This window comes from Schistocerca serialis, chromosome 1, assembly GCF_023864345.2.
Source record: "Schistocerca serialis cubense isolate TAMUIC-IGC-003099 chromosome 1, iqSchSeri2.2, whole genome shotgun sequence".
NCBI lineage: Eukaryota > Metazoa > Arthropoda > Insecta > Orthoptera > Acrididae > Schistocerca > Schistocerca serialis.
The window spans coordinates 501517943-501542393 of record NC_064638.1 but is presented as its reverse complement, the minus strand read 5'-3'; the positions used below and the strand labels follow the sequence as shown (position 1 = coordinate 501542393).

At 39.6% G+C, this 24451-nt stretch overlaps 1 protein-coding gene across 1 annotated transcript in view; it reads right to left on the bottom strand.

Moving 5' to 3' along the window:
* Positions 1–431: 431 nt before the first annotated feature.
* LOC126474129 (uronyl 2-sulfotransferase-like) overlaps positions 432–24451 on the bottom strand; it is a 191611-nt gene continuing 167591 nt past the window's right edge. The window contains exons 3-5 of the mRNA XM_050101569.1: positions 22961–23155; positions 16019–16185; positions 432–1285 (exon numbers count right to left, since the gene is read on the bottom strand). Of these exons, the coding sequence (XP_049957526.1) occupies positions 1149–1285; positions 16019–16185; positions 22961–23155 (499 nt within the window). The 3' untranslated portion in view covers positions 432–1148. The remainder of the gene's footprint in view (positions 1286–16018; positions 16186–22960; positions 23156–24451) is intronic.

Sequence of the window (24451 nt, the reverse complement as noted above, 5' to 3'; positions counted from 1 at the left end):
GTTTTTTTAACCTTGAACCACAGTTCTTCCACATGCTCAATTCTACTTAGACACCAGTACTATTATGATTTTACTCAGTGCCAACTACTCTGATGGGAACTGTTCCTGTGTATCCCCTGCTGTCACAGTCTCCATGAGCTAAACCTTCATTAGGATTCATTCTCCTCCAACTGCCTCTCAATTCCTGATCTACAGACTACAGTATCCAAATGAAACATTGAGGTTCACTTTATGCCTGCTGGTTCTAGGATATTAAACTTTTACATATGATAGTTTATGCTTTGGCATGAAAATTACATTCCCACTATCTTCCTAAGAATTCATAGTTAAATGACGTACAAGTAAAGTCTATTGTTCTATGGTAATGAATCTATATTTTGGGTATAGTGATACATCCATTAACCACCATATGAGGTGTGTTATTGGTCTAATCCCTTTAAAAATGCTCTTCAAATAAAAATCATTTCAAATGTGATGAATGGTTTGGTAACTTTTCGAAGACATTGCACACTCATTTATTACTGGGCGTGCATGGCTGACGAAACTATAAATGATTTTATATTCATACTGGCAAGTTACAATTGTAATGCAAGTACAATATTATTGCCCTGACATACAACAATTATGTTACATATTTACAACTATTCTTCTCATTGAATAACATGCAACCAAATTATATGCAAACATTTGACAATCTGTGTGTAGAAATTAGCATTTCTATTTTTGATATATATGGTATCAAAGGGATTTAAAACATGGTAAGTCAGACATCTTTAAAATTAAAACATAACTATTTGCAAATTATGAAAAATTTTCTTCGTAGATCATTCACACATCATATGTTCCATGAAGGACACCTGATAACAGTTACACACAGGAAACAACCAGTCCATCTAACATCTGGCAAGAGGTGTACACTAGCTACAAGCATAATGCAGCACACTGCATTAAAAAATACACTACAAATAGATGAAAATATACATAAATAAATTTGTACTTATTATTCAGAAAGTAGAGTCATAAATAAAATAGCTGATTCAGCAATAAAATACAGAGATTGCACACCACATTTGGTATAAAATTTCAGTTCAGGTCACATTTACATAAAATTGATGCTGCAATCTGCAATTTGACAGTTTATCATTATATCACTGTATTTGAGTCAGTAATCTTGCTCGTAACCAATAATAAAATTCATATTCAAGCTCCAGTTGTGAATGTAGCCACTTTCGAGTTTTGTGAGCAACCTCTGGTGGTTTCTTTCGATTCCTATTTTTGTGTGGTTCTGTAAAGAAAAGTTGTATCATGAATTGTAGAGCTATATAATGAGTTTTACATTATTTTTGATAGCAGAGATCCAGATGGTAAAAAAGCTAATACACAAAATACATACAATACTTTTTTTAATTATGGCATGATTGTGAGATGATGAATCATTCTTTTTAGAGTTGATGAATCATTCTTTTTAGAGTTGAATGCAAAAAAAATGTATAATTATTATGAAACATCTATAAATCTGTACATGATGGGTGATTTCCTGTGAACTGGGCCACCCCAAGAAACAATTAGGTAATATTTTTTTATGTTTTAGTTATTTTGTCTGAGGAAGATTAGAAGACATTAAAAATCTCATGGCACACCCATGTGTCATGACATAGTGATTGAGAAACATTGGTGTACAAGGAACCTCTTGAATGTGAAGTCACAAGTTGGTCTTTGGTAAGGCTCATTTGAAAGTGTTGTGTTAACAATTATGACTGGAAAAATATTAGCTGCTAATGACTCACCATATGCATCAGGAATGTGACAGAAAATGAGTGTGTGGGAGGTGCACAGACCAACCTACTCCAGGATGTATGTATTACACTTCATAAAATGGATTCATTGAGCTGGCCGGAGTGGCCGAGTGGTTCTAGGTGCTTCAGTCTGGAACTGCGCGACTGCTATGGTTGCAGGTTCAAATCCTGCCTCGGGCATGGAGGTGTGTGATGTTCTTTGGTTAGTTAGGTTTAAGTAGTTCTAAGTTCTAGGGGTCTGATGACCTCTGATGTTAAGTCCCATAGTGCTCAGAGCCATTTGAACCATTTTGGATGCATTGACATTCAAGTAATGTTCAAAACAAACTGTTTAACTTTGACCACAAGCACTGAATGAAAAATGGTGTGCCAAGTGACCACAAGGGTTTGCACAATTAAGATCAGAGTTGAACTCTTTGGGAATTAGAAACAGTGCAGGGCATTCAGCTAAGTATCGACCCTTATAGAAACGCATACAGAATCATATTGGTGTAATGAGGTGATGAGAACTGATGAAAAGTGATGGCATGCAACTGAATGCAAAACAGTCTATCACAGAGCTTATCATGAAAGTGGCTATCCTTTAAAGCAGGGGCGGGCAAATGTTGCACGTGGCTCACGAGTGCACAGCGCTGCACGTGTGCAATCGTTGACCGGGGCAGTGGTGACAGCCAGCATATTGCAGTAGTGTAGTACTAGAATAGGCTGTGGACGTTGATGCAAAGTGACCACTACGTAGTGAACATTGTATTTCAAGAACCGGAAAATGCAGAGTGAATCAAGGAAACGGAGAAGTGGAGATTTGCTATCTTTTAAAAAGGAATGGGAGGATCATTTTTTCTTTGTGCAAAAACGTGAAAATTTGAAATGTTTATTATGTGGCAGTATTCTCACAGGTCAGCGGAAGTTTAGTGTTGAACGCCATTATAACAAATTTCACAAGGACGAGTACAATTTATTCTCAGATTCTGAGTGGATGGGGAAATCGACTGATCTTAAGAAGAGTGATGTGACAATACTAGATGAATCTGACATAAGTTACTGTTGTCACCAGAGATCTGTGACTTTGTTTTGTCATGTCTCTCATCTAACTGATTTAATATTTTATAGAGCACTGTTTTCAGTTTTTCAGGACGACAACAATGATAGCCCAGCGGTACGTGCAAGTTATAAGTGTGTGCTTAATATAGCGATAGCTGGAAAACCATTTGCTGAAGGTGAGTTTATAAAGGAGTGCATCAATGACACTGCTGATTTACTTTTCTCACTGAATTCAAATCAGTTTTGAGCTATCACTCTTTCTTGGCGGACTGTAAGTTGTCAAATAAATGCCATGGCAGGTGATGTTTGCCCTCAATTAAGGAGTGACGTGCAGGAGTTTATTGCATTTTCCATTGCACTTGATGAGTCCACAGATATTTCAAACACTGCGTAATTAGTGATTTATGTCCGTGGCATGGACACTGCTCTGCACATAACAGAGAATTTTTTAGATATGATATCTTTAAAAAGCACGACCACTGCCGCGGACATCCTAAAAGCCGTTGAAGAAGCTGTCGATTCAGCTGGCTTAAACTGAGAATGTTTGGCATCAGTGTCAACAGATGGAGCACCTGCAATGAAAGGGGAACAAATGGGATTTGTTGGATTACTAAGAAAAAAGCTACAATGTACAGAAGAATCATTGCAAAACATCACTGCATTTTGCACCAAGGAGTACTCTGTGCAAAAGCAGCAAAACTGGGGGATGTCACGCAAGTGGTTATTCTGGCAGTTAATTATTTGAGATCCCATGGCTTACATATCATAGACAGTTTCACACATATTTAGCTGAAGTTGGGGAAGAGTACGGTGACATACCATGCCACAGTTAAGGCTGCTGGCTTAGCTGTGGTAATGTACTTAAAAGATTTTTTTAGCTGAGAATACCAATAAATCAGTTTTTAAAGGACAAAGGAAGGTATGATCCCAAGTTAGAAGATCTAGAGTGGGTTATCGACCTTGCATTTTTAGTGGACATTACCGGGCACATGACTGCATTGAACACAAGTTTGCAAGAAGAAAATCAGCTAATTTATGAAATGGCTGAAAAGGTGCAAGCTTTCACTAGCAAGTTTGAGCTGTGGGAATGACATCTCTCATCAGGGAATGCAGTGCATTTCCCTACTCTGTCTACTGTGCGAGAACAGAATTGCAATGAATATGTTTCTGTACATAGTGCAATAAAAGAGGAATTTCTCAAGCGATTTGGGGATATATCATATTTATCCCAAGCTTCTGAATGGTTCTCAAGACCATTTGCTGTTTCTGTAGATGATATTCATCCCAATTTGCAAATGGAATTAATAGATCTACAGTGTAATTCTCGTCTGAGAGACAAGTTCCTTTTGGCAAGAAGTGTAATACACTTTTATCACGACTTTCCACTGCAAGAGTTTCCTCATCTCTATCATGAAGCCACAAAGATAATGTCAATGTTTGGCTCAACATACATTTGTGAGAGATTTTTTTCTGTTAAGTCTCGGTTAAGAGCAAACATCAGTGATGAAAATTTACATAACTGTTTGCATTTGTCTGTATGTAGAAATTTTGTTCCAGACATTAAACATATTGTAAACCCCCCCTGTGATAATTAAATAAAACGTATTGTAGGTAATAGGTACTCTTTCAAACCATGATTTCTTTCAAGCACTCCTACTAATCTTATTCCTTCATTCAATAAAGCAAGTTAGGAAACAAAACGCATTACAGAGAAAGGAGCGGAGGGATGGTGTGGTGGGGAGGGGAGAGAAGTGGGTGGTCAGCTTGCCTCTGTGTGCACGCAGAACACCTGTTAACTGCACACGAGCAAGTGCACTGCACAGGTGCAGGATTCCTGCCCACCCCTGCTTTAAGGCATAACAGCAGTAAGTGCAATAATGTTTTATAGATATGGAACAAAGAAAGATCCACAGACTGAATTTGTCCATTGGTTCCAGGTGGTATGAACTGCAATGTCATACATTTTCCAGGAGGGATAGTTTGCTCCAAAGGAGGATGGTTTTTATAAACAGACCATGAATCAGGCAAAAGCAAATTATTTTGACCAGCTACTGGCCAAGAGCAGTGCTCATACCATAGTTGTACTTCTGTTATGCCCATTTTCCCACTCTTGCTTGCTATGACATAAATATTCCCTACTGCCCTTGCAATATCATGCATATGAGAAATACTTGTAGGCAGCACAGCACCTCCAACTTCTTGTGGCACATAAATAACTTTCCAGCCAATTTGCCATCCAGAAATGATGGCATAAGTTAGTTTATCTTGTCTACAAATTTTCAGACCAATTCTGCAGTTTGCTGTGCATCATCAAGTTGATGTATTGTTTGAAATTTTGTTACCTTACATTTTCCAATTCTGTAGCACTGTTTGAAGTTTTACAACCACCCTGTGCTTCCCTTGAGATCATTGCAGTCTATGTCATGTGCAATTTGATGTGCATAACATAGTAGGCCACTATCATGCACATCTTGTAAATTTTATTGAGCATACTTGAAGTGCGCAAACACCAGTTTCTGTAACAAGTGTGCCTTGTGCTCCCTTAAATATCTGTAATTTTTATTATGCACTACAAGATCATATTGCTGTGGATTTATTCAAAACCTGTTCTTTTTTTTAACAATGCTGCAGGTGGTCTTCCATGTACATAATGATGTTTAATACCCACTCCTTGGACAAAGATTGTCACAGTTCACTGGAGATTGGATTTGTGGCTCCCTATGTGGCAAGGGTGATGAACTGTATGGATCAACATCTGTTTCAATATCAGTTTTATGTGTTAAGCATGGATCACAATTGTTATACATCTCATGTACATTGTCCGCACAGTTGAGCTTATACGACACCACACATTCCACTGATTCATCTTACAGAAATGCTAATATTTCATCTGCCACTTCTTTCTCACTCTGTGAAATTCCTTGGTTTCCTTACTGATGAAATGTCAACTTTTACAGCTGTTGTTGTAGATAAAATGCAATGTTTGCTTCATTTATCGTTGTCATTGCTCTGCTTTGTATCAACACCACTAGCACTCTAGCACAATTGTGAGTTACTCATTGACTAAGCAGTTCAACTATGCTCCAAGCCTCAGGCTGTGCTTACCATTGGATGGCCAAGTCCAGCTCCCTGTTGCCATTAGCAGCCAATATTGTGGTTGCATGATAGACAATATGTGGGTTATCAAACGCCATAAGCATCATTAGCCTTTTATGACCTCAAACTCGAGGAGTTCCTTGTTAGATTTTTTTCTGCCATCATCATCCATCACTAGGTATCAGTTGAATTCTATGATTCACATCATATTGAACTACACTACACTTGTGAATCCTGTCTTATGAGGCTTATTGTGGTATCACTCATCTTTTAATGCTGAATACAAATGACAGTATATTATTTTTTATTTTATTATGGGTTAATTTACTAACTGTTAAATGAATGATCAGGAAAGGCTTAACTAGTTAATTAGTACATTGGCTTTCACAATGAGAAGAATTTGGCATAGAATGTGCAGTGTGGACCTTTATTTGCTGTAATATTTGCTGTATTTTAGTTAATATAAATATTTTCTCCTTGCAGTCTTGCAATAGACAGAGTTGATTATTAGTTTTATTTCACTTTGTGAGAAGGATCAGAGAAATAAGCACTGTATCATTTGAGAAATACAGAGGTGAGTGAGTGTGCAGGGACTGACCCCAGTTCATTGCTGCTAGCATCATGTCATCATAATGCACCTGTGCATAACGTACAAAGTATTGTGCCATAATCTAAGAGTGAACATAAAAATTGAAATAGCTTCTGCAAACTTTGTCACTGTATGCTTCAGTATATTAATGTTAAAATTATTAAATCTCAGAAGGATAAGATGAATATGTTTTGCTAAATATATTATTTCAAGAAAAAATAAATGGCACTAAATAATAAAGCCAGAAAGTCAAAAATTGGTCAGAATGTGCAAATGCATGTCACAATCAAAAATTACAAGTCTCAACTTGATCAGAGCAATATTATGGTCAAAATTGGTGTTTTTATAAAAATTTGAAGGCACTAATTACTATATGAAACTTCATACATAGACTCAGTTTGATATAAAAACAATAACTATGTGACGGCACTAAGCTACCTCTAACATTTTTAAATTAGTTACTAAAAACCAAATCTAGGACAAAAAGTCCCTATTCATGTTAGATTGTCATTTGCAATTGTTATACAAGGTTTCAAAATTTTAAACATGGCTGAAGCAGTGACTGTTGAAGATCTTCATGGTAAATGATAATAGCCAAAAAGTTGCAGGATAAGGATTTATTGCAATCCTTGACCACAGTTTTGGTACATCTAAATAGACCTTCATCAGAAGCAAAAATACACTAAAATCACATCCTGCAGTGGAGATGGATAAAACATGAATAAGAACAGACTGAATAAACATGGCGGCTCAGATGAGGGACATGAGTCCCAAAGATTAATGTTGTCTATGGTCGATATGACCTATCGATGCCACAATATGATTATGAACTTTATTCATTTTGTTGTGCCTAAACAGTTTTTGCTGGTTTGTACCTGGTGTGATTTGCATTCGTGGGTTGGTCCTCACATTGTAAGCCCAGGCCCTGATACAAGGGGTGAACTTTTAGTGAAGGCCCACCTACAAATTTAATGTTTGTTTCTGTGCTCAAACTGATGAGCTAAGGACATCAGCTGTGCAAATCATGCATCAAATAGGTGTACTGATCATTTTTTATAATTTTTTAAAAAATAATGTTTAGTAGTTTGCCTGATATAATAAACAGATTGTGTTACAAAAATTCATACCCAAAATTTTTCATTGCTTCACTGGAACATTCATACCATATATTGCTTCCTACCTTCTCCTTTTATTTCCCTTGCTCTATAGCAGTGATGAGTGTTGTGCATGAAACATTTATGGTACTGCACTGTGTTTACACAGCTCCACAGAGCACGATTTACTACTAGCCAAGTGCTACCATCGCTTCTGAAATATTTAGTGTGGTGTGCCACCTACCAGCAGGGTTAGAAACTGCCAGGTTTGGCAGACAAAATATAAATGTGAAGATGCTTGTTTTCAAATTGTTCATCCTACTTTCCTTTGTGCTGAAAGGAATTTTCTTTATTTACTTAATAATATATTTGGGATATATTATCTTTAGTTTGGTGGTTATCTGTTGGAAATATGTGAGAGAATTGCACAGTGAAAGTAAAATCTGTAACTTGAACACATTTATGGTCCATGTTCCAGTGTGAACTATTGTTGTGTTCCATGTTATTGCCTGATGAGAAGTTTTCTCACCAAGTAATTAAAAGCATAAAAATGAATTAGAGATACAACAGTATTTTTAAGATATCAAAGCAAAAGGGACTATCCTTCCACAAGGCTGCAGTAGTCCACGGAACTGCACATTACAAATCTTAAAATGAAAGCTGTATGGGGAAATAATTTGGCACAACCTGGACAAAGCTGTGCATTTGCTTTGCAAGAGGAGAAGTCATATATACAGCATGCTGTCAAAATGAGTGAGTTCAGATTCTTGATTTCCACCCTTGACCTTTGCTGCATTGTAAAATTGTACCTGGGTTCGCGTGGCCATGAAGAATTTAGATTCACCAACAAGTTTCCTGAAAAATGTTGGGCTGAGTCAATTGTTCAGCAATACCGTGACCAATAATCACAATGATTGTCATTTTATATTAAGAGGAATAGAGCTGCTGTGAACATAGACATCATAAATGTTTACTTTGAGAACATTGGGAAGCAACTGGAACTCATTGCTCCTGAAAATATTCATGGTGGCCATAAGACAAACCTGGTTAATGACCTGGGGAAGAAAAGGGTCTTAACTAAACAGGAATATAAAAATCACAATGAATTCCAGCAAAACTTTGGGCTTTGCCATGATGTGTGAATATGTGGCTGACAACTTACACCATGTATCAGTTATACATCAGAGAAAATGTGGGATACTTGGATGGAAGACAGCCCTCTATCAGCCAGATATAGCCCATGAAAAGTGGTTGATTTGACTGAACCAGTTTTGAAGACTGGTTCATGGCTTTACTTTTACCTGAGCTGAAGAAGAAAGATGTAAGGTTATTACAGAGGACAATACAAGCAGTCATATTAGTCCAAGGATTATTAAGTTGGGTGAATCCAATGATATTTTATTCAATGCCTTACCTTCATATGCAACACACCTGACCCAACCTCCGCACCTGTCTTATTTTTATCCTATGAAATTCTGGTGGTATCTCAAAAGATTTATTCCATCACTGTTACGGAAGTTGGTGGACAGGTTGGTTGACAATGGACCTTCTAATTTAAAAGTTGGTTTCAGAAAATCAAGGCTCTACACTAAACAGAAATGAAATGATAAGCAGGTTACCAAATAATGAACTAGGTTCCTCACACCATCGGAGAGTGCTTTCTTCATAGATAATCTCAAATCAATGAGGCACAAGAACTCTTACCAACTCTGGTAGTACTATCAGGAGGGGGAATAAGTCCATGTTGGGCCAGGGAACAGTGTACATGCCACAATATAGCTGATCACTCAATCAGCAGTCCGAGGAAGATGAACCTGGACCTTGAAGAACTTCAGGAAAGAAACAGAGATGTACAGTATTGTATATAATTGATTGATTGAATTGATTGAGAGGGGTTATGGGACCTAATGGCAAGGTCATCAGTCCTGCAATTCCGAAATTAGTCACAGAAGAAAAAGGATGGATCCAGTCAAGGGAGTGAAATTATAAAGTAATGAATATTAAACACACACAATAAATGCATAAAAGGCGAGACCAAATCTAAAAACTGGAAGAAGAAGGGGGGGGGGGGGAGGGGGGCAATCATGGGGTCACAGACCAAGGAGACTGTAAAAGAAGTCCCAACCATGACCAACCTGCCCCTGCTCCAAGACTAAAGTAGAACCTTATATCTGGAAATGAAAACCACTTTCAGGGAAGAAACTGAGGACCAGTTCAACCATCTGTGGATCTTTTGCTAACATTAAATTTAAGGAATCAGGAAGACTATACTTAACTCAAAGGGCTGTAAGAAGGGGACAGTCCACCAATATGAGAAACATTGTCTGACTCCACAACCACACTTTGGGGTGGGTTATTACGTAGGAGAAAACAATGGGTGAGCTAGATATGACCAATGCATAAACAGCAAAAAACAGTGGAATCCTTCCGAGAGGAGCAGAAGGAAGAGTGCCAAACTGCTGTAGACTCCTTGATTGTGTGGAGTAATTGCTATGAGCAGTAGCACTCCAGATGACATTCCACTTTTGGCCAAAGAGAAATTTGATGTTGATTTGAATGTCAGCAGCTGGAATCATGAAAGGAAATGGGTGGTAAGTATCTGCTTCTCTAGCCAAATGGTCAGCCAGTTCATTCCCTGGGGTGCCCACATGACTTGCTTGGGACGCAGAGGAAGATGACTGAACAGGTGGCTTATACAAGGGCAAAGAGAAGGTCATGGATAGCAGAGACCAAAGGGTGACAAGAGTAGCCTCGGTCAATAGCCTGCAGGCTGCTCATAGAGTCTGAACAAACTAAAGCACTGTGGAGGGAGGCCTGAGAAACAAAAAGGAGGGCCCTGTGAATGGCTAGAAGCTCTGCTGTGACCACACTACATGATCCCAGCAATAAATGGTGTTTGAAGCCAGTAGAAGACGTGAAAGTATAACCCATCTAATCAGTTGTCTTAGAACCATCAGGGTGAAAGATTGTGGCACAATGGAACCCTGCAGGGATGGAAAAACAAGATGCTGGAAAACCAATGGAGCAACAGAGACCTTAGGACCCTGGAACAGACTGGTCCTAATCTGTTGTCTAGCACCATCCAAGGTGGGGGGGGGGGGGGGGGAGGGGGCAGGGAGGAGGAAAGACAGGGGGTGCAGTCCAGTGAGTGGAGATATAGATCCCAACAGAGGGAAGTGAGATGCACGCCAACTGACAATCCCACTTGTGGACGGGTGTTACGAGGGGGAAGAGCACTGGGTATACAAAACAGTCAGGATGGCGAATGGTGATTGCATTAGAAACAAGGAGTTGGCTCCATTGGAGGCATAGAGGGGAAATCCTCACTTCTGTGAGGAGACTATCAACAGGACTAGTGTGAAAGGCACCAATAGCCAGATGCACCCAACAATGATGGACAGGTCAAGGAGTTTCACAGTGGGAGGAGCTGCTGAGCCATAAACCTGACTACCGTAATCTAGTCTGGGCAAGACCAGAGCATGGTAAATATGGAGAAGAATAGAATGGTCTGCACCCCAAGACGTGTGGCCCACAAGACGGAGAGCATTATGCTTCCACATACATGTAGTCTTTAGGTGGTGAATGTGGGGCAGCCGTGTCAGCTTGTTATCAAACAGAAAGCCCAAGAAAGGGGACTGCGCTAAAACATTGAGAAGCTGGTTGCCTAAATAAAGTTCTGGATCAGGATGTACTGTGGGTTGATGACAAAAATGCATAACCCGCATTTTGGAGGGAGAAAACAGGAAGCCGTGGGTGGTGGCACATGCAGAGGCCCATCGAATGGTGCCTTGAAGCTGCTGCTCAGCAGATGCTACCAAGTGGGAGCTGCACCAGAAACAAAAATCATCGACGTACTATGCTGGGGTAACCAGAGGCCCAACAGAGGTCACAAGCCTATTGATGGCAATGAGGATGAGTGTGACACTTAGCACAGAACCCTGTGGGATACCATTCTCCTGAATCTGAGGGGTGCTGAGTGAAATGCCAACTCGAAACCAGAAAAGCCAGTGAGATAAAAACTTGTGGATAGAAATTGGAATGGGACCATGGAAGTCCCAGTCATGGAGGGTAACTAAAATGTGATGGCACCAAGCCACATCATGTGCCTTATGTAGGTCAAAGAAGACCAAAACTAGGTGCCGGCAGTGAGTAAAAGCCTGCTGGATGGCTGATTCCAATTAGCATAATTAGTCAGTGGGAGATCACCCTGCCTGGAAGCCACACTGCTATGGAGCAAAAGGCCCAAAGATTCAAGTACCCAAAATAATCTGAAGCTGACCATCCTTTTGAACAGTTTACAAAGTACATTCATCAGGCTAATTGGGCAGTAGCTGTCTAGCGTAGTTGGGTTTTTTCTGGGCATAAGGATGGTGTAACTATACTGTCTCACCATTGTGACAGAAAAACACCTGTGAGCCAAATGTGGTTGAAACCCAGAGGAGCTGTTGCCTCTGGGGAACATACAAGTGTTGGATCATCTGGTTTTGGATGGAATCTTGGCCTGAGGCAGTGTCTCAGGAAGACCTAAGAGCCTGCACTAATTCCCTTTCAGTGCATTATAGGGCTCAATGTGGTGTGGGACGAAACAGAGGTGTGGGGGGGGGGGGGGGGGGGGGTGTCTGCTCAACTCTGCATTTCTGCTGGAGAAAGGTAGTAGGGTAGGAAGAGGATGATGATGCTGTTGCAAAGTGTGTTGCGAGGTGTTCTGCAAGGACCAATGGATCAGTACGCAGATCACCTAGGAGGTTCAGAACCTGGACAGTTGACTGTCACTGGCAGCCCAGAAAGCTATGAAGCTTGGACCAAACCTGCGATGAAGAGGCATATGTCCCCAGGGAGGAAACATAGTGCTCCCAGCATTCCTTTTTACTCCGCTTAATATGGTAATGAGCCTTGGCATGGAGATGCTTAAAAGTGAGGAGGTTGGTCTGTGAAGGGTGTCACTTAAATCACTGCAGTGCCTGTTGGCGGTCCTGGACAGCGACTGTGATTTCCTTGGCCCACCACAGTACCAGTTGACTATGAGGGGGAGCTGTGGATAGGGGGACAGCAGTACCTGCAGCATGGAGAAAGTGGCAGAGATGTCTTGCACAACTACATCAATGGGCGTTGAGATGGAAGTGTCAGAGTCCACAGAAGACATAAAGGCCAATTGGCCTTGTGGAATGCACAGCTTGGGAGCCTGTCTGCCTGGCAGCAGCAGGGGAATGATAGAATCACTGGAAATGGTCACTTTCACAAAGATCATCATGGGATGACCAGTGTAGGGAAGACACAAGAGCAGGGGAGGAGGTCATCAGATCGATAGCAGAGAAGGTGCCATGAGCAGCACTGAAGTTGGTAGGGGAACCATCATTGAGGAGACACATATTGAGGTCCGTGGTAAGTTGGTCAATTAGGATACCCATACCTATTGAAGTGACACTCCCCCACAGTGGATGGAGAGCATTGAAATCCCCCAGGAGGAGAAAAGGGGACGGGAGTTGTCGGATTAAGATAAACAGGGCAATGTAAGGAAGTTGCCTACCTGGAGGGACGTAGACATTGCAAATGGTGACTGCTGGAGTCGTGTGCACTCTAATTGCTATCATTTCCACGTTGGTATGTAGGGGGATCAAATCACTAATGACATCAGAGCAAACCGAAGTGCAGACCCCACCAGATGGTATCCTGGGGCCAGCACAGCTCTGACAGAGCTCCTGATAACTGAAAAATTTAGGAGAGTGGTCATCATGGAAATGTGTTTCTTAAAGAACAAGACAGAATGCAGAATAGAAGGAGACAAGATGTTGCATTTCTGGTAGGTGACAATAGTATCCATTGCAATTCCACTGGATGATTATGTGGTGAAAGTCCAAGATTAACATGAAGAAGCCGAGGAGGATGGGGTGACATCCATAAATAAGATGACTCAGGTTGCAAGGAGGGAGATGGCACATCCAGGGGCACCAAGGGGTGTGTTATATTGGGATTTATGTTTCTTCTTCTCTTTCTGAGGTAGAGGAGGGCAGGCCAGAGGGGAGTACAGGCTTCTGCAAGATCTGGAACTGAAAGGAGTTGACGACCTTTGGGCATACAGATGGTGTGCCTCATGGCTGAGTGGTGGTAAGAATCTTCTGGCCTGAGAGATGCCACAGAGAGAAGTCCTGGGAGGGAGCCCGATCACTGGCAGATGCTGAAGAAAGGGGGCGCTTCTTTGGCCAAGGAGGGGGAGTAGCCCCCCGATGGAAGGTCGTGGGAACTTCAGGGAGAGAGGGATGTGGCTGGGTCAAGGATGAGGAGGAGGAGGAGGAAATGAAGTAACAGAGGTGAAGGTTGAAGATAGTGTCACTGGATGGAATCTCTCATACTTTTGGCGAGTCTCAGCATAAGACAGGCAATCTAAGTACTTGTATTCTTGGATCTTCTTTTCTCTCTTGTAAGCTGGGCAATCTGGCAAGCAAGGGGAGAGGCAGTCAGCACAATTGACACACACAGTTGGGCTTCCCTCACGGAGTGGGTGGCCACAGTCACCACACAAAGAGTCTGCTAGACAGTGGGAAGACATATGCCCAAAATGCAAGCATCGAAAGCACCACATAGGTGGAAGGATGTACAGATTCACATCATATTTGTAGCACATATTGACCTTCTGTGGCAGGGTATCCCCCTCAAAAGTCAGAATGAAGGCGCCAGTATTGGTGCAGTTGTCTTTGTGACCCATCTGCACACGTTGAACAAAATGAATGCCACGCTGTGCCAGATTAACCTGGATTTCCTCATCAGTTTGCAGGATGAGGTCCCTATGAAAAATATCTCCTTGGACCATATTCAGAGACTGGTGAGGAGTTATGGACACTTGGACATTGCCATGACAATCACTGACATGAAGAGCTATGGATCAGCTTTGATCAACAGGGAGCCCAACCACATCTCATGAAGAGACTCCACTTTACCAAACTTGTCCTTGATATTTTCCATGAAAAACAATGGCTTTGTGGTGGTGAATGTGTTCCCATCCATCCTAGTACAGATGAAGTAATGGGGAAAGTATTTCATCCCAAGACAGTGAGCCTGCCCCCCCCCCCCCCTTCCCGAATGGTGTAGCCAGGGAACAGGGACAGAAAGGTTGCCAGGTCATATGAAGCAGTATTCCAGTAATCAATGATCCTTCACCATTCGAATAGAGAGCCATTTGAGAACAGCCAGATTTTTGCAGCTTGATATGCTTCATGTGCTAAGCATCCGCCCTGATATCACCCGCTCCAACCAGGGGCTCTCCCCATGGGCGCCACCCAGCCACAGAGCAAGGGATGACTGGCATGGTGGCTGTTGCTGGGGGTTCTGATGCTCCAAGAAGATAAACTACCACTCTTTGGCATACATGGGGAGGGAACAGCTCAGGTATCAGTAGTGTGATTCCTGTGTTGTCAGGGGGCTGAGCCATATGGGTGCATAACAGCTCCACCACACAGACTGGCTACACGTGCTGGTGACCTAGTAGGATGGAAGGGTGCTACAGTGGGGAAGGGAGAAGGAAAGGAAGAGGGGAAAGGAGTTCACACTGAAAATGCTAGGGAGGGAGTTCTTCCCCATATGGCTCACACTAAAAACTAATGTTTTGACTGTATGCAGTACACAATTGACGATAAATGCCTGCTGCTGAGACATTTTGCACTGAAAGAAATCTTATTACTGCTCACACTTCATGAGATCTCTTATTACAGCACTCATATAGTCCTGTTATACTAAATGAACCCACAAAAGAATGAGATTCATACTTTCACAGCCAGATGGTTACTGAATCAGAGAAAATGCAGATGTGACAGTGGCAGCACTCCACACACAAATACTAGCACCATGCTAGAATGGTAGTTACTTTCTGTACCATCCTTGTACTAAAGAACTGAGAAGTATGTCTAACTTCTCATGCTACAGCCCTTACTTTGCTTATAGCACACAGCTCACTACAATTCAGTTACTAATATCAGTATATTGCTATATTTCTGGCACTGTATGACAACAATGTCTTGACACTAGTTGTCATTTATGTTGCCTTATCCTTTACATTTAATTCTCACTTCTTTCTCAAAATGAATTACTAATTCTATTATGATGTTATCTAATTTCTCACATTGTGATACTACATAATGCAACATTCCTCAGTTAACAGTAATTAATGTTTAGTTGGCATTTTTGTTGACTTTTTTTAATTTTCATACATCTGAAAAACTTGTTTTACACTGAAGTTTAAATGTCTCTGTGATTTGTCATGTCATTGAATGAATAGAATTCCTGAGAACTTGATAAGTTTTAACTATATAAATAACACTTCCTTACTATATAAATCAGCAATGCCTATATACTCTTCTACACTAATGAATGTAGTTACATGAAACTGCAGCTGCTCTCATATTACTTACGTAGCAATTCTTCAAAATACATTTTTTGAACACCCTTAAAGAAATATGGAAGATTGCTCTCCAAGGAAGCTAAAGTAGCATTCAGTTCTTCCAGGACACCAACAACAGGAAAGAAGTGTTCCACATTTTCTTTGGCTTTCTCTAGTGCCATTCGGTTGTTCAGCTGCCTGCAATAAATGTACATAAAAATGATTTACTATAGTGTTATCTTTCCCTAATTAATTTCACATCAATTGCAGTACAGATGCATGTGAAGAAGTCTCAATCTGAATCTAATGGTAAAATATGATACAGAGAAGTCCTGGGTGGAAAAAAAATAATAGAAAGATTACATAGTGCTAGATGAAGCATTGATCAGTTGGCAGGCTTACAAAGAAAGATGTTGCCTGTCAGATAATTTTCTTAGAGATAGACATAGCCATTGTCCGAGATAACTACAGTATCCTGATGATGCAGGAGCAACTGTAACTAATTAGTTCACTCTGCAAAGATAAAATTGCACAATACCACTACCATATTTCTACAGCCAACATTGTTGTTAATTTTGACATTCATGTTGCGAATAAGAAAGGTTCAAATTGCCTCCTACCTTCTGTATCTCTTCTACCTTTCAGAATGTAAGCATCTCTTATGTTTGCTTGTAGTTTATTTGAAATAACAACTGGAAATTCTGATATAGTCTATGTGTGATTTACTAGAATGATGTGACTACCTTTCCTGTTGATTTGTGCATTGTCTGCACACTGTTATGTGCAGATTTGTGTGATACAGATGTAGTGAAACTTTGCAGTCTAAATTTAATTAATGAAGTCTCATTTATGTTTTCTAGTGTGATGCAAATTATTTTGTTGCATTATATTTCACACAAACATGGTCTGCTATCACCAAACTCAGATGCTTGCCAGTGAAGATTCCGAGCCTTATGGTAATCAACACTGGTAACCATTAAATTACCTCAAGTTGCCCATCCACAGTAGAGGTAATTCCACATTGATATTATTACTTTTAATTATGCTTACGATATTATGTTCCTGCACTGGTCATTGTGACATGTCCAACTTTGGAACAATTAGACTTTGGAAGAATGCAATGTCAGCATTCAAGTGGGAAAAAAAGAAAAAACCTTCCTATCTGATTGGGGCACATTACACAACATAGCTTTGTGTGTAAGTCTGTTTGTGACAGCAGGTGATGTGGGGCAGGCTTGACCATTCTGTGTTTAGCCTGAGGTAAAAGGTTGCACTCAAAACAAACCTGTACTGGTTTAAAAAAAGGAAAACCACTACTGTTTGTAAACTGGATATGTTGGTTTCTGTAACCTTCTCTAGTATTGCTAATATCAGAAACTTGTGTGTTGGCTAAGGTTGAATGCCATGTTTGTGGCCTATAGGTGTCTAGCTGGAATTCTGTAGCAATTGACAAGGTTTATTTTGTCATGACTTGTGAATTGTTATTGGCTATTTTGAGAATCTCCTGATAAGTTCTAGTTAACAAGCTTCTATGGGCAACCATAGTTGGTTAAGCTATCTTTGTTCAGGATTAACTTGTTTGTAACATCCTTTTATGATGACAGTTGTTCCCTTAAAATTCAGCCCAGCTCCAGATTTTATTGAAAGTTTTTTTAAATTATTAAAATGAATGCCTTTATATATATTTTTGCTTAAAGTGTTGTTTTTTTTAAATAATTCAAAGTGAATTTTTCTTAATTATTGGAGTGGCGAATACTTTTAGAATGATTGAAGGTGTTGTAAAATTCTAGTAGAAATTAGATGCCTCTGTTTCTAGTGTGTAAGTACCAAGGAACAAAAAAAACCTGTCATGAAGGGATTTTGTAATAAATTTTAATTTTGAAAAAATTGATCCAGCACCTTTCCTCAATGTAACCATGTTTCCTGACATCTACAAACAGAGTAGCCATTTGAAGACTGTAATTTCAAGATCATAGGTTAATGTAAGTGAGATCTAAACCATTGCAAATTTGAAATGCCCGTACATCAGTAACTGGTGTAACTGCCAAGATGTTTTATGCAAGCATGCATTGTGTCGTACAAGTGTTGGATGTTACTTTGTGGGATGGACTTACATGCCCCGTTGCACTTGGCTGGTTATTACAAGGACAGTTAATGCTGTTTATGGATGACACTGGATTTGTCTGATGATGCCTAATATGTGCTTCATTGGAGACAGATCAGGTGATCAAGTAGGCCAAGGCAACATTCAGCTCCCTGTAGAGCAAGTTGTGTTACAATAGCGGTATGTGGGCAATAGCTATCCTCTTGGAAACCACCCCCTGGAATACTGTTCATGAATGGCAGTACAACAGGTTGAATCACCAGACTGACATACAGATTTACAAGACCTCTTTCAAATTCAGCGAGGTGTTGATAATGGCATCTTTGTTGTCTTAAAGGCATTTGTGATCACACCTAGTCTCACAACTGTCACAACACATATTTAAAGCAAACCTTATTTGCATCCTTATAGTGAGGCTGCTAGTGCCACTCTTATGTGACTGGTGTGAAATTTGAATAGACAACATTTTTCAGATGTAGAAACACGCCCGCCAACTTTTATGTTGCATGACTCCGTTTTGGTGTTGCAATTCTTTTCCGCCAGTGTTTACTGAAGTACCATCTTAAAAAAGCTGCTTAAATAACCAGTCAGATTTCAAAGTGATCCCAAGATTGGCAACTTACTTTAAATGTACACAGGAACAGAAAGATGGCTAAAGCCGGAGATAAATTCTGCCAGAATTTTTACAGAGGCGCAAACTGTGTTCAGAAAGGATTGATTAAATAAAGTAGGTGGTGGTGTGTTTGTGTCTATTGGTAGTAGTTTATCTTGTAGGGAAGTCAAAATAGATAGTTCCTGCAAATTACTATGGGTAGAGGTTATACTCAACAGCCATACCAAAATAATAATCAGCTCCTTCTACCGAACCCCTGACTCAGATGATATAATAGCTGAACAGTTCAAAGAAAACTTGAATTTCATAACAAATAAGTACCCCACTCATACAGTTAAAATTGGTGGAGACTTCAATCTACCCTCAATTTGTTGGTGAAAATACGTGTTCAAAGTTGGTGGTAGACAGAAAACATCTTCCAGAATTGTACTAAATGCTTTCTCTGAGAATTACTTTGAACAATTAGTTCATGAGCCCACATGAATTGTAAATGGTTGTGAAAACACACTTGATCTAATAGAGACCGTCATTATGGATACAGGGATTAGTGAACACAAGGTCATTGTAGCGAGTCTCAAAACAATATCAACCAAAACCACTAAAAATAAACACAAAATATATCCATTTAAAACAGCAGATAAAAATTCGCTTGATGCCTTCCTAAGAGAAATTCTCCATTCCTTCCAAGCTAATTATGTAGACCAGATATCGCTCAAATTCAAAGACACAGTATCGACAGCAATAGATAGACTCACATCGCATAAGTTAATAAGAGATGGGACTGATCCACCATGGTACACAAAACACATCAGAACACTATTGCAGAAGCAATGAAAAAAGCATGCTAAATTCAGAATAATGCAAAATCCCCAAGACTGGCTAAGTTTCACGGAAGCTTGAAATTTAGTGCGGATGTCAATGCGAGATGCTTTTAATAGTTTCCACAATGAAACATTGTCTAAAAATATGGTAGAAAACCCAAAGAGATTCTGGTCATATGTAAAGTACACCAGTGGCAAAAAACAGTCAGTACTGTCACTGTGTGATAGCAATGGAAACGCTACCGAGGATGATGCCACTAAAGCGGAGTTACTAAATACAGTTTTCCGTAATTCCTTCACAAAAGAAGATGAAGTAAATATTCCAGAATTCGAAACCAGAACAGCTGTTAGCATGAGTGTCATAAAAGCAGATATCTTAGGTGTTGCGAAACAACTCATACCACTTAAGAAAGGCAAGTGTTCCAGTCCAGATGGTATACCAATCAGGTTCCTTTCAGAGTATGTAGACACAATAGCACCTTTCTTAGCAATCATATACAATCGCTCAGTTGACAAAAGGTGTGTTTCTAAGGACTGGAAAGTAGCACAGGTCACACCAATATTCAAGAAAGAAAATAGGGGTAACCCACTGAATTACAGATCCATATCACTGACCCCAATTTGCAGTAGGATTTTGGAGCATATACTATACTCGAACATTATGAATCAACTTGAAGAAAATGACTTATTGATACATAACTAACATGGATTCAGAAAATATTGTTCTTGTGCAACACAGCTAGCTTTTTATTCCCATGAAGTAATGAGTGCTGTTGACAAGGGATCTCAGATCGATTCTATATTCCTAGCTTTCCAGAAGACTTTTGATACAATTCCTCACAAGCAACTATTAATCAAATTGCCTGCATATGGAGTATTGTCTCAGTTGTGTGACTGGATTCATGATTTCCTCTCAAAGAGGTCACAGTTCGTAGTGATAGACGGTAAATCATCGAGTAGAACAGAAGTAATATCTGGCCTTCTGCAAGGTAGTGTCATAGGCCCCTTTGCTGTTCCTGATTTACATAAATGATATAGGTGATAATCTGAGCAGCCCTCTTAGATTGTTTTGCAGATAACGCTGTAATTTACCGCCTAGTAAAATCATCAGACAATCAATTCTAATTACAAAATGATCTAGAGAGAATTTCTGTATGGTGCAAAAAGTGGCAATTGACACTAAACAAAGAAAAAACTTGAGGTCATACACATGGGTACTAAAAGAAATCCCATAAATTTTGTGAATACAATAAATCGCACAAATCTAAGGGCTGTCAATTCGACTGAATACCTAGGAATTACAATTACGAGCAACTTAAATTGGAAAGACCACATAGATAATATTGTGGGGAAGGTGAAACAAAGACTGCACTTTGCTGGAAGAACACTTAGAAGATGCGACAGACCCACTAAAGAGACAACCTACACTACACTTGTCCGTCCTCTGCTGGAATATTGCTGTGTGGTGTGGGATCCTTACCAGGTAGGATTGATGGAAGAGGACATCGAAAAAGTGCAAAGGGGTGAGAGTGTCACTGATATGATATGTGAGCTGGGGTGGCAGTCACTGAAATGAAGGTGGTTTTCTTTGTGGCGAGATCTATTTATGAAATTTCACAATTTTGGTAAACATTTTTGGAATACAGTGATCAATTGTTATATTTAGATTAAAGTTCAGTCTTGATCACGTTATGTCTGTTTTAATGGGTAACCGGTTTCGGTTTTTTCTATAAAACCATCATCAGACCCATTGGCTCCCTTGGGTTGGTAGGTGGAGCTCTCCTTGCTGCTGTGCAGTCAACTGATCAGTTGACTGCACAGCAGCAAGGAGAGCTCCACCTACCAACCCAAGGGAGCCAATGGGTCTGATGATGGTTTTATAGAAAAAACCGAAACCGGTTACCCATTAAAACAGACATAACATGATCAAGACTGAACTTTAATCTAAATATGAAATTTCAATCACCAACTTTCTCTTCTGAATGCAAAAATATTTTGTTGACACCCATCTACATAGGGAGAAATGATAATCATAATAAAATAAGAGAAATCAGAGCTCGAACAGATAGATTTAGGTGTTCCTTTTTCACACACACCATTCGAGAGTGGAATGATAGAGAAGTAGTATGAAAATGGTTTGATGAACTCTCTGGCAGGCACTTAAGTGTGAATTGCAGAGTAACCCTGTACATGTAGATGTAGATGTAAAATTATGCATCTCACAAGACACAAAAAGCAGAATCCTTTGGATTCACCATCAAAGATTCCCAAAATGAATCAACCAAATTCATACAAACACTTGGGTGTAAAAATTTATGTGAATATGAAATGGATTTATCACATGGTTTCAGTGATAGGTAAAGCAGCTGACAGACTTTTGCTCATGGACAGGATACTGGGAAAATGCTGTCAGCCTACAAAGGAGGCTGTTTACAAAACACTTATATGTCCCCTCTTAAAATATTGCTCAAGTATGTGGGACTCATTACAAGTAGGACAAACAAGAGGTGTTGAATGTATTTGAAGTACAGCATGAATGGTGACGTGTTTGTTTGAGTCTTGAATGAGAATCACAGAAATGCTGAAAAACTTGGGTGTGCAAGATGCTTGGAGATAGATGCAAATCATCCCACTGAAGTCTGATAACAAAATTTGATGATCGAGCATTATATGAAGAATCTAGAAATATACCTCAAGCCACTTATCACTCCTGTAGGAACTGTGAAGATAAGAGTAGACTGATTACAGGATGCACAGAGGCATTTAGATAGTCATTGTTTCCATGCTCCATACACAATTTGAACAGGAAGACACCCCAACATGTGGTACAATGACAAATACCCTTTACCACTTCACAGAGGTTTGTAGAGTCCGAATGTAGATGTAGAAAGTGATATTACAAAGTGTGCTGCAACAAAATGGTCATTATGACATGTTGCTTTGATTGAGAAATAATCTTATTTATATAGCACTAAAGTAGTTATGTACAGTGGCGCAGAATTTCCAGTTTCAGTATGAGTATTTACTCTATTCTGTGTCAGAAAGTTTATAATCTGTATGGAGAGTTCATAAATTAATTCATTATCTATGTTTCATTCATCATATGAAAGTAAATAAAAATTATCTATTTAAAATATTAAAGTGTGTGTGTGTGTGTGTGTGTGTGTGTGTGTGTGTGTGTGTGTGTGTGTGTGTGTGTGTGTGTGTCAACAGAGTGAATGTCATACAAAAGCTCTGCAACATTTACCAAACAAATATTATTGTTTACATTCCTACTTAATGCAGGTGTAGGATTTCAATACCCATGAAATCATATTCATTACTAAAGAAAAACAAAATTATTACTGCTCTAAAATTAGCTATGTTTCATGAAATACTATTATATTGATAGTGAATTAGTAGCATTACAAGCATAACCAAGGTACGACCACTTACATACACCATTCCTCATGTCCACAGAAGTAAGGTATTGTTAGATCATATGGCTGCCCTGTTTCAAATGTACATTCAGGATCTTGAAGTGCAACACATTCATCAAAATTAGAGCTGATGAAATTCTTGTTGAGCCTTGGAGGAGCATAATGCAAATCAGGATTTCTTGGATCTGGTGTTACTCTAGCATAATAAAACCTGAAAATATATGTTAAACATTTGTAAAGACCCAATCTGAATAAAAGTAAACAAATGAGACTGAAATCAATTCATTGTGACTGATAATTCACACTCTCATACTTTACTATTTCCCATAATAATATGTACTACCAACAAATATGGTATAATTCATGAAATTATCCACATATACAGCAGCTGTTTCATATGATCAGATCTTTGTTTTTGGTGTTTTTATTACTTTAGAAAAGCAGTTATGTATATGTGAGGGAAGTTAAAAATTGATGATTCTTGAATTGCAAACTTAGTACTAGTTCACTCATTGGTTGAGATGAGCTGTGACATTGGTGAAGGAGTAACATGGGCATTCCTCAGACTAAATCTAAAGAAACAATGGAAATCCTAAGTTTCAATTGTGTAATATACACTGAAGTGCCTAAAAAACTGGTGTAGGCATGAGTATTAAAATACAGAAATATATAAACAGGCAGAATATGGCACTGCAGTCAGCAACGCCTGTATAAGACAACGAGTGTCTGGCACAGTTGTTAGTTCAGTTACTGCTGTTACAATGGCAAGTTATCGAGGTTTAAGTGAGTGTGAACATTGTGTTATAGTTGGTGCATGAGTGATGGATCACAGTGTCACTAAGGTAGTGACAAAGTGTGGATTTTCCTGTATGATCATTTCATGAGCATAACTTGAATATCAGGAGTCCAGTAAAACATCAAATCCCTGACATCACTGTGGCCAGAGAAAGATCCTGCAAGAACGGGACCAACAATGACAGAAAAGAATCATTCAACATGACAGAAGTGCAACCCTTCTGCAAATTGCTGCAGATTTCAATGCTGGGCCATCAACTAGTGTCAGCATGTGAACCATTCAATGAAAGATCATCAATATGGGCTTTCAGGGCCAAAGACACACTCTTCTACCCTTGATAACTCCATGACGGAAAGCTTTATGCCTTGCCTGGGCCCGTCAACACAGAAATTGGACTGTTGATGACTGGAAACATGTTGTGTGGTCAGACAAGTCTGGTTTCAAATTGTATTGAGCAGATGTACATGTACAGATATGGAGACAGCCACGTATACATGGACCCTGCATGTCAGCATGGGACTGTTTAAGCTCGTGGAGGCTCTGTAATGGTGTGGGGCACATGCAGTTGGAGTGATATGAGGTTCCTGATATGCCTAGAAAAGACTGACAGGTGACATGCATGAAATCATTCTGTCTGATCACCTGCATCCGTTCATGTACATGGTGCATTCTGATAGACTAGGGAAATTCCAGCAGGACAATGTGACACCC